An 11,921-nucleotide genomic window follows, 5' to 3' on the forward strand; every position below is an offset into this window, starting at 1 on the left:
CTATATATAGGGAGTAAAGCATTCCCAGGACAATGGAACCCCATGAAGTGCAAACCAAACTCTGATCATCTGTCTAAATAAACTAAAGTTTCATCAATACACTTCAAAAATACATCAAAGTACAATTTAATTCAGTACAGACATGAAGGAGTTGCTTAGTAAAGACCTAACACCATGATCCTTAGGTTCATAGCAGTAATTTATATACCACAACTGAACAAGTTTAAAGCTAGTTCAGACCTCTTTGCAATCACAGTAACTCATCTCCCTCAAAAAAAAAATTGTTTGATGTGATCATTTTAGCTGAGCAACACATACACCTGAGTAACTGCGCATGCTTATTTCAAATTGGGTGCTTTTGAGTATTTTATTGTCTCTCAAATGCACAGTATGGCCAGTAAGCAAGACTTCAGATTAAAAACTTCAATTCAGCTTTATTTTAATAATCAATCATTTCTGAAAGCTTTTGCATTTTATGAAGTCCTAAATGACCAACACTTTAAACCGCTATCTCAGACTTCAGATTGACCTCCTTTGTAAAGCTGCAAAATATGGGCAGTTTCAGAAAACTGGTTAAAGGGAGTCAAACACAGATCTATTCACCTAGTTCTCACATATATATTCCTGACTTCCATGCTTTTACTTAACATTTTTAGACTGATGTACAGCTGAATATTTCAAGATATTAATTCAAAAAAAGTCACTATCAAGCACCAATAAAACTTTCTGTTCCATAGTAGTGAGGGATGTCTCTCAACCCCCCAGCAATGACCTTAACTCTCTGTGCAAATCGGACTTGAAGGATGTCATCACTGTGTAGGACAGTTGCACTGCTGCTCCTATGAATCTGCACAGTTAGAAAATAGGATTTCTTATACCAGGAAAACTCCTTATGGACCCTAAAAGCACCTATATTTGGTTTACATGGCCAGGTTTTGGTAGCAGGGGAGTTACAGGAGTTGGCTTTCTGCGAGAAGCTGCTGGAAGCTTCCATTGTGTCCAGGAGAGCCAATGCCAGTCAGCTCCAAGACAGATGTGCTGGTGGCCAAGGCTAAGCCCACCAGAAACACTGGTAAAGCCTGTGATATCTTATTCAAGAAGAAAAAAAAAGTCATTGTGCAGCTGTAACTGCAGCCAGAGAAGAGCAAAGTGAGTACATGTGAAAGGAACAACTTTGAAGACACCAAGATCAGTGGAGAAGAAGGGGGGGTAGGTGCTCCAGGCACTGGAGCTGAGATTCCTCAGCAGAAGATGGTGCAGCCCTCCCATGGTGAGGCAGCTGTGCCCCTGCAGCCCATGGAGGACCACAGGGATGCAGAGATCCACCTGGACGTGTGGAGGAGACCCACACTGCAGCAGGTGGATGTTGAGAGGAGTCTGTGGCATCATGGGAGGCCCATGCTGGAGCAGGCTCCTGGCAGGGATCTGCAGTCCATGGAGAGAGAAGCTTACACTGGAGAAGGTTTCCTGCTAGGACTTGTGACCCTGTGGGGAATCCACACTGGAGTAGGCTGTTCTTTAAGGCTTTAAGGCTGTTCTTTAAGGACTGCACCCCAAGGAAGAATGGCCCACGGTGCAGCAGTTCCCACTGCTGACCGTGGGAAGGGCTCAAACTGGAGAAGTTCATGGAGAACTGTTTCTAATGCAAAGAACCCTACACTGAAGCAGAAGGATTCCTCTCTCTGAGCAGCAGCAGGGATGAACTGACCTAACCCTCAATTCCCTGTCTCCCTGTGCCACTGGTGGGCATGAGGTAGAGCTGAGAAAGGGGGAAAGGTGTGAGATGGTGTTTTAAGGTCTGTTTTTACTTCTCATTTTTCTGCTCCAATTTTGTTAGATTTGGTTAATATCTCTAACTCAAGTCTGTTTGGTTTATGACAGCATTTGGTGAATGATCTCTCTCAGTAACCTTATCTCAACCCACTAACCCTTTGTTATACATTCTCTACCTAGTCCAGCTGCAGAAGGGAGTTAAAGAGTGGCTTTTGTAGGAGCCTGGTGTTCAATCAGGATCAGCCCACTACAGTTCCACACACAAGCTTTGCAGTTCCAACTGACAGTGGGGAAAGTGGACTGTGCTCCTCACTACAGCAAGACAACAAAGGTATAGTTCTTTCCCTAAAACCTCACTCATCTACAGCATAAAGGCAAAAGGCCTGTGTACTGTCCCACATTTCCACAACGGATAAGGAAAACTGGAGTACCAGTACTGTGGACCTAAAAAGAGGTTAGTAACATTATCACTCAGCTGTGGTATATTGGATTGTTGTTTGCATGAGAACTGTGATACTACTGAGGCTTTGTTACAGTGTGCATAGATGACAGACATAACAGATAATTTAAAATCTGGAATTGAAGTAAGACAAACTAGATGACACCTAGGCAACAGGCACTGGAAACAGCATTATCTGGATCAGCAACAACAGGGAGGTAGGTCATTAGTAACTGGACTCTATACATGCAGCTCTCAGGCACATCCTTCAGTAAAGCTGCTGGAGTGCAGAAATGCCAAATGCCAGTATCAGCCAGAAAAGGGATTACAAAAAAAGAAGTTTAAAAATATTGATGAAAGCCATTCACTGAATTACAAAATGTTCAAAGATTTCTACTTGTTTATTCACTTATTTGCTAAAGTAGTACAGGTCAAATGCAGGAATCTAATGTTCCTGTAATACCCCTCTGGCCTGAGAATACTTGGATAGCCAGAGATCAAGACCTCAAGCAATTTCCAAGCTCTTTCTGCATTCAAACCCTTTTATTTTTCCTTGCCCATAAGAGCAACCTCTTAGACTGATTAGATGCTCATTCAGCCACCATAATATCCTCAAAATAAAAGGATGGTTCCTTTACTCCCCTCAATTTGCCCAACCTCTTAAAAAACAGCTGTTCTTGTAGACATCTTGGCCTCCTATTCCACTCTGAAAAACAGTTCTGCCACCTTTAGCTGTGAACATGCCTTAAGACATCCAAATCTTTCCCTCCCTTGCCATCTCAGCTCTCCTGTCTTCATGAATCCAACCACAGATACCAGCTGAACTTTAGCCATGGAACTGACTGCTTGTTCAGTACCTTTAGATAGGAAACATGACAAAGGGGAGGTGCCCTGACAAGGGAAGCTATTTCTGCTAATTACACAATCATCCAAATCCATCCCTGTCAGTGCTTCCAGCTGCAAGTTCCTGTGATCAAGAGTCATGTGTCTGATGTCATTCATCTTCCTGACTTAAGAGCAGATATCTCTCTCATATAATTTTAAATGATGTTTAGATGATGGAAAGGACATATGTTCTTTCTCCATACTTTAAAAAAATTACAAATTGGAAAAAATAAAATATGTGTTCTCTCAAGTCCAGTTACAAATATTTCAATGTGGTTTAAACACCTTTTGAGTTAAATCCCTGTGCACTCTCCCTAACCACTTCTCTAGAAGACAGCAAATGCAAAAATGTAATTCTTTAGTGATGTGAAGAGCAGGCTGAAGTAAATAGCAATATTACAAACACCTTAATTAGGACTCTAAAATGAATCCCTGTGTGAAAATTACTCTGTTGAACTCCATGTGCAGGAAATAAAGAAAGGGAAGGTTAAATTCTCCACTTAAATCTGTGGTATAAGAGAAGCACATATGTATGGATTTGTTTACTGCATGTGATGTATTCATTATCTCAGTCCCAGTTACTACAATATCCCTAATGAAAGCTTTTATTTGAGCTACTCCACACAAATTCACAGAAGGAAAACACCCTACCAGGGTGTACTAATACACTGAATTATAATACCCTTTGTGATGCATAGGAAAAAAGTCATTAAGCAAAGTCTTATGAAAATTCATCTGCAGCTAAAATCTAGAAGTCAAACCATATGAATGTGTGTGCCTTCCCACTACAAGGCACATGAAACAAGACTTCATTTTTCTGATCTAAACTGCTTACCTTCAGTTATTGAAAAGTTCTTTCTAAAGGAACAGCTCCTTAAATTAGTAGGATCATTAAATTTTTAAGATACATCACTGACTAGCACAAAATTATTTCTAGTAACACCAGATAGAAATCAGAAGAAAATCTTATTTTTTCCACAAAAGAACTATTCTCACAACCCTTTTGTACTTACAGAAGGACATCTCTATCTCCCAATACATGCATATGAAGCTGGAGTAATAAAACCAAGTTACAGGACCCTCTAGCAGACTAATTTTTTCTTGACTTTTAAATACAAGCAACTTCATTACAGACTTTTACCACATGCCAAAGTGTGCTCACACTGCTTGTTAGAGGATCACTCTACTGTTATATGGCGACACCTGACTTTGAATGTCTGCTCTGGTTACCCACAGGCAGTCCCAGGGGCTTCCACTTAGCAGAGTAAACATCTGCAAGGTTAAGCGAAGGGTAGTCATAAATTACACACAATCAGATGGATGAAACATGCAGGTCCCATCCCAATATATATATATAGTTCAAATGTACTTTCCACTCACAGAGGAACACAACTAGTTCACTTTCACTGCTTTGTGGAATTTATGATTTACTAAGTGTGAGCATGTTGAGCTTTCTTGCACAACAAAAAATTCTGCAACCATATAAATGTACCTGGGAAAGTCCTGTAAGTACTAAAACTCACAAGATGCTTAAGTGAGAGACCACCTTAACTCAAAGTACTAAACCAAATAGTTTTGTGTGACTCCATTCCCCCTTTCAAAACATGCTCTATTTGTAAGCTTTGGGGAGGCTCTTATTTTTGCTTGTTAACTTCATGACTAGTTCCAAGAAGTTGCTCCTCACAAAACAGCTGAGAAAGATATACAGAAATTCCTTCATAACCTAAAGTGCAGTGTCAAAGAGAATAGCAGGGGGGAAAAAATCTAGAACATAGCTATTAAATATGCTAGCCTTGATAAGAAGACACCACCACCATGATAACAATGTACCAAACAGTATATCCAAATTTAAAGCAGTTGTTCAAGGAAACAAGTCTGAACCACAACTTAGATTAGGGTGTTTTTGAAGTAGTTGCACAGATCTGTCAATTATGCTGAATTTGGTAGTTTTAACTTAGATACTCACAAGAATCAATAGTGCATATTTCAAAACAATTGTAAAGCTTTGCTAATGAATCATCAGTGAAGTAACAACTGCAGCAGAAAATCAAGTGTAGGGAACAAAAAAGAGCATAGTCAGAACAACACAAATACTTCACAATACTTCAGAGTATGGTATCATAGAGCCTGCCATAAACCACTCTGAGCATTTATTTCTACTGAGGGGATAAACACGGGAATGCAAATCTACAACCAAATTTTTTAGTACCCAATGCACTGGTACTCAGTGTTTTCTTAAAACCATGTGAACTATGGAGGATCAATTTTGCCAACTAACAGACACCTCAAGTAGTAACTGGTACTGCAAAAACGCCACAGCTAGTAATTCTGAAATGCATACAAGCTAAAAACATCCCAGGCTGTCAACAAATCACACTCTCTCAATTACCGCCTAGCTAGATATCTCAGCTGTTCCAGTATTTTAACATAATCATTAACTATCTGGGACAGTATAAATGGAACACTAAAACTAAAAAATGCAGAGACATCTAAGAAAGCAAAACCACACTATTTACACAGCACAAACAGTACTTATGAATTTTTAAAAAACCTGTAAGGAAATTAGTGAATTATACTTAATAAGTATGGAAATAATGTCTACACCTTGGGAAACTTGAGTAATCTGGTAAAAGGCATATAATGTGTGAAGGAATGCCCCTAATATACCAAAGGCACAAAGTTTAAAAATTTGAGATCTGCTAACAAACCACAAGACTGATAATAATCTTAAGTTTTAGCCAGACCAAATACAAAACAATAAATATTTAGAGCTTAGCTGAAAATAATACTGATACAATTCACATCTATTTGATATTAAAACAGCAGTGATGGCAGTAAAGGAATCAAACAGATTCACCTATAGGGCTCTTCCAACACCAATGCATTAGAGCTCTTCCTCTCCTAGCAATGACAGAACAGATGAAAAAGCCATGCTCGTTACACGCTCTGCTCTGATGACAGGAATGGAGTCAGATGGCTTCTGTCATGATTCTGGTTACAATTACACCTCTCCTCTTTCTCTGGCTGACAGTAGTGCATAATAACAATTACACCGACTACCTTATATTCAATTTTCAAACTTCTTGCAATGAGGTTGTTTAAGATATGGGTTTTTTCTTCTCCCCTTGATTGTACATTGCTTTAAATATTATCCACATGACCTCACAGACGTTTTGACTATAGATACAATATTATCTCTGAACAGTCATTTGAATGTGTACATACTTGGACAAGTTGACAAACGACTAACTTATTAGACAACATAAATTTCTACAGTGTTAAAATTAGGACGTGTTCTCTTAAAGGACTACAAAACTGTTCTAATAAATCAAATGCAGTGGTTTTACCAATAATATGATTTACAGCTTAGCAAAATATATCTGTTCAGTGTATCACAAATATCAATAAAGACTGACATTCAAGAGTTTAAGATATAGTAATTTATTAAGTCAAGCCATTCCTTTAGGACAGTCTGTTCTGGCTTTAGAGTTCAACTTCTTTAGAATATTGAATAAACTAGCTGGCAGACTTCAATTGCTTACATGACTCAGGCTGTTATTTCAAACAAGGTGAATGAACCCAAAAAACTATTTATTCTTCCTCATTCACACCATCATTAACAAACTGACATGCCAGTAAGGTTCGGGTCCTGACAAGTGATCTTTTATGACAATTTTACTTGTCTTCCCTTAGAACTAAATGAAGAATGAGTTATATACACAGTATAGTTATCACTTCCAGCAACATCTGTACCACAGAAACCTGGAATGGTTCTAATCCAAAATTAAATGGTATAAAGCTTGTATAAGGGTACTATGTTTTTCTTTAACAGGATAAAATAGTATCAGTAGCACTGTAGTCTCAGTAGTCTAACATAAAACACTGCTTCAATCACAATTTTGGGGAATAATCCTTTTTTGATCTCCACTAATGTTTCTCAGTCATTAGTGCTTTCAACCCACCAAATCAAAAACCAACCCAGAGATAAGGATAATTATCCTCCTCTGCTGCCATTTCTACCTTGGAACTCTTTTAGTGTCCCTGTCCTACTATTGCAAATATTTTTTGACACACATTTACATCTAGAAGTCAGAAACAGGGAGATTCATCTACTGTATCACTGCACTGACTGCTACCAACTGTACAAAACCTTATAGAAATTGCCTGTAGTCTTCTGCTCAGCGTGATGGAAATTCAATTTAATATATCTGGGTGACAAATATAGTTAAGACTACATAAAGTTTGAATTTTCAGAAAGCTGAAGAAGACAAATACCCATGCTTCCAGACTCCATTCCAAAGGAAGGCATGTCCTAGTTTCTGCACTATACCACCTCAGAGACTTTTCATAACTCAGCCTCTGCTCTGAACACCAATCCCTCACAAACTGGTCCTGAAAATGCTCCAGCACAGTACCAATCAGATATAAACCACCATCCTGTCAAGAGCTAAATAAATATCAAACAAAAGGGTGACATTAGAAATTCAGTTCTCTAACCTAAGCTCATGTTATAGCAGAAAAGAAATAAGATCAGCATCCCTGGAGGTACTTTAAACATGCATAGATGTATCGTTCAGGGACATGGTTTAAAAATGGACTTGGCACTGCTGGATTTGTGGTTAGACTCTATGATCTTGAAGGTCTTTTCTAACCTACGTGATTCTATGATTCCAATATTTATTTAATTTACAGCTGATCAATCACAGAACTTTGGTTTGAAAAATACTTCCCTCAAGAACAGGACTGATTTCTCAAACAACATTTTTTCCCCTAAAATAATTACTTGCACAACATATGGTTCTGTTTTAAGCTCAGATAACTGTTATGGCCTTTGAGATAAGCAGAAATGTCTTAATATTTGTCCTAGTAAAACCTAGGCCAGGATTACGTAGAGACAAAATCAATTACTTCTTGGATATAAAACTCTCAAGGCAACAGGAAGACTGTTGCCCAATGCCCTACCAAGCCGTAATTCTTGTCAGTCGGTGCTATTCCAATATTTCGCTCATCAGTATTCCTCCTTCTCAAATTTTTATAATTATAGTCATCATCAGAAAGAAGGTTTGAAAAATTCACCAACTACAGGGAAAACATTTTCTGGAGAGCTCAATGCCCACATAACAACCTTGGTGAATTTAGTATTTTAATTAGCAGAAAATTCTAGACATTTTAGCTGTGCAACTGCATAATGGAAGGAAACTCAAATGATGCACCATTGCTTTTCCAAGAATACATTTACCTTGCGTACTGCCTACTGCATTCAAAGCCTTAACATAATGATATCTGCAAGGCTCTGCTCAGCATCAACATTACAGCCCAGATCTATGCTGACAGCAGTTTTGATCAAATTCATGTCAATATTAAATCAGTTTCGTTTGGAAGAGCAGTTGCACAGGAAGGTAAAATGCTTTAATAGGACGTAGTTCCCAGGCTCACTTTTCTCCTCCCAAAATAAGTAAATAGGAGAAATCAAACTGAAAGCTAGAGAAAGAGCTATGCTCCACAGTAAATGCTTGCTTTTGTTTTGGATACTATAGCCTGGGGATAATAAAGCTCCTTTCCTTTGAGCAGTGAAACTGGTCGGAACTTCAGACATTTTTAATAAAAACTGTTAAGAGAAAACTAATTCCTCATGAGGATGAAGTGACACAGAGTGCTGATCAAAATCAGAAACGCCTTCTCCTTCCTGGCTGTGGCACTAATGGATGGTGATGTGTTTCTAAGCAAGGCAGAAGAAGCTTACAAAGCCTTCTTGGCTAAACTTTCAAAAGTCTAGATTAAAGGTCTATGAACTACATTATCCAGAAAGAATTTAATTTGGTTGGTTTTTCTCTAACCAAACATTATGTTTGTGATTTAAGTTTTTGTAAGGGAAATGCTGACAGTAACACCTACTTTACAGTATCACAGTTCAAAACATTTTACTTAGGTCAGGCTGATGAGGAATATCACAATTATAATTTTGACTTTTAATTTCAATTCTGTGGTGAGTATAATAAAAACAGCAGACTAAATCTGTTAAAAAACCTTTTCACAGAAATTAATTTTTTTAGTACATTAAGTACACAAACAGAAGAACAGCTTAATATATCCAAACTTGAGATTTTTGCTACCGCTTCCTGCTCCACCATTAGCTAATGCCTTTTCAGTTGTGCTTGCAGTATACCTTTTGACATGAAACGCTTTTGCTTTACTTAATATGCATTTAAGACTGGTCACTACCTCGCTTTGTTCATGCAAATAACAGCCCCTCAAAAATGAAACTTTACCAATGTAACTATTTGGTTATGGGTAGTGGCATAGTTGTAGCTCTGTTTGAAGAAGCCTTCCTCACTTTTCCACTCATGTAGATACGAAATGGGAAAGGCTCCTACAAGTTTATGTAGTACATCTACATTTCTGGAGTTTGGACTGATAGCTGTTGCACAGGCATGTGCTGGACAAACACTTCACAAAGGTGAAATCTGAATCATCTTGCTATTCCAAACACAAGCTTGCTTTTCCAACAGTGAAAGAGGCTCCAATTTCTTGTGTTCAACTGTGTATTTAGAGCAAAGGCATCTACTTCAGAAACTGCTGAAGCAGGGCCCCTGTCACTGTCCTCCTCAGGGCAAGGCACATGCCCAGCTCTGTGCCAAACCCTGCTTCCTCTGCTTGAGGCTCGACTTCATAAAACAAACACAACTTCCTGAGAAAACGTGAGACGACTCTCTTTGTCAAGTATCTGTGGTTTTGATCTGTCATGTGTTAGTGGGCCACCTTTACACTGTAAAAACCAACCTCAGTACATTTACACAAATATTTTTCATTACCAGTTCTGTTTCAAAGATGGGCTTATATCCAGGAATATACCCGAATCCTATTCGGGCATGGACTGCAGAGACGCTGAGCAGAAGCAAAGGTCCCTGGAAGGTCTTCCAGGCCTGTGCTGATGTGTCACAAACTCATCCCCAGCGCCAGCCCCCGACTCCGTGGCCCGGAGGGGCCGCCCTGCCCCCGGCACCAGGCCTCGCTCGTCCTGGCCGGACGTGGAACATCTCCCAAGCATCCATCCCCATTATCCACAGGCAGCGATTACTCGTGACTCAGAGGATTTGGGGCTGGCTTGTTTGTGCGGCCCCGCGCCAACTCCGGAGTTCCCGGCAACGCACATCTGCGGGAGAGCCAGCCCAGGGCAGCTGGGCCAAATCCCAGAATCCCGCCCGCAGTTTTAAGGACTTCCCAGAGATTTCCATCCACCCCCACAATAAATAAATAAATTACAAAAAATCCCAAGCAAACAAAAAACAAACAAACAAAAAAAAAAAAAAAACCCGGAGCGAATTTTGGAGCAGTCGAGCTCGAAGGAGGAGCCGGGGCTGGGGGCAAGAAGGGAAGTACGGGGCCCACCAGCCGGCCGTGGCGGCGGTCCCGAGCGGCTGCAGGGACCCCGCCGAGGCCGGCCGGGAGAAAGGCCGCTTTGTTCCCCCTCCCCCGCGGCCGGAGGCGGACGGGCGGCGTCACTGCCCGGTACCTACCGCAGCAGGAGACGACGAGGAGCAGGAGTTGCGCTGACCTCCAAGCCGGGGAGCCCTCTGCGCTCCCCCAAGGGGCCATAACACCCGCCCGCGGGGAGGCGGCGCGGAGCCGGAGCTGCCACCGTCGCGCCCCCGACACGGAGCCGGAGCTGCCGCCGCCGCAGGAGGGCCCGGCGGGGCCTCGCCCCCTCGCCCGCCGGAGCCGCCGCCTCGGGGAGCGCTAGCGGCCCAAACGCCTCGGCCGCCCGCCCGCCTGCCGAGCCATGAGCCGCCGCCGCCGCCGCCGGCCTCGGCCTCCCTCCCCGCGCGCCGCTTCCTCCTCCCGGCTGGGCTCCGCCGCGGCTGCGCACTGCCGGCACGAGCGCATGGAGCCGCTCCCGGCAGCCGCGGGCCGGGCGGGCGGGCGGGGCGGAGCGGCGGCCCCAGACGGAGGGGCGGGCCCGGGCCGTGCGCTCGGCGCGGCCCCGCCCCGCCGCTCCTGCGGCTCCTCCTCCGGCACCTCCTCCTCCCCTCCCACTCCGCCGCCGCCGCCGAGGTTTGGCCCGCCCCGTCCCAACGAGGGGCCGCCGCCGCCCGTGGAGGCTGCGGCCGCGTCCGGAGGAGGGAGGGTGAATGTGCCGCTGAGCAGCCCAGATCCCCGGCCCACACAGGACAGCCCAGTGGTGTTTGAGTGCGCTGCTCTCCGCCCTCAGTAAAACTGCCTGGATCCAAACGCAGTCTGTAAAGCACGGGGGTGCGCTGGCAGCTGGCGGCTGCTGTGCTTCTGACCTCCACATCTGCAGTTCAGCAGTGAGACCGAAAAATTAGAGACAGTGGGAGCACAAAAAGCGCAACTGCTGTACATGCAAAATTATGGACCTCATAGAAACTTCTTGTGACCCTTCCTGTTCGATTACAGTTGCTTGTTTTCCTTCTGCATAGTTACCTGTTGTCAAAACCAAGTGGGATTCACAGTGCAATGTTGATATTTCGCTTTAATTTTGCCGTGCCTGTTGCAGATCATGAGAATTGTTTATTTACCATGTTTGACTAGAACCATTTGTTTGGAATAACAAAGTATTGCCATTCCCGAGAAAAGCAAAACTTATTTTGGTAAGGCCTTAAAGCTACGTCTTGAAAGCAGACGTGTTGAGTCAGACCAGAGTTCTTGTTCCACAAATGGTCATTGCTATGAAGAGTGCTCTATGCTATTTCTTCCCATTCATCTCAGTTTTTCATAGAATCATTAAATCATTTTGGTTGGAAAACACCCTTAAAATCATTGAGTTCAACTGCAAATATAACGTTGCCAAGTCCCCTACTAAACC

General features: G+C 42.3%; 1 protein-coding gene across 1 annotated transcript in view; it reads right to left on the bottom strand.

Annotated features, from left to right (window-relative positions):
• LRP12 (LDL receptor related protein 12) overlaps positions 1–11,010 on the bottom strand; it is a 50,431-nt gene extending 39,421 nt beyond the window's left edge. The window contains exon 1 of the mRNA XM_012572038.5: positions 10,615–11,010. Within this exon, the coding sequence (XP_012427492.1) occupies positions 10,615–10,693 (79 nt within the window). The 5' untranslated portion in view covers positions 10,694–11,010. The remainder of the gene's footprint in view (positions 1–10,614) is intronic.
• Positions 11,011–11,921: the final 911 nt, after the last annotated feature.

Source organism: Taeniopygia guttata, chromosome 2, assembly GCF_048771995.1.
Source record: "Taeniopygia guttata chromosome 2, bTaeGut7.mat, whole genome shotgun sequence".
NCBI lineage: Eukaryota > Metazoa > Chordata > Aves > Passeriformes > Estrildidae > Taeniopygia > Taeniopygia guttata.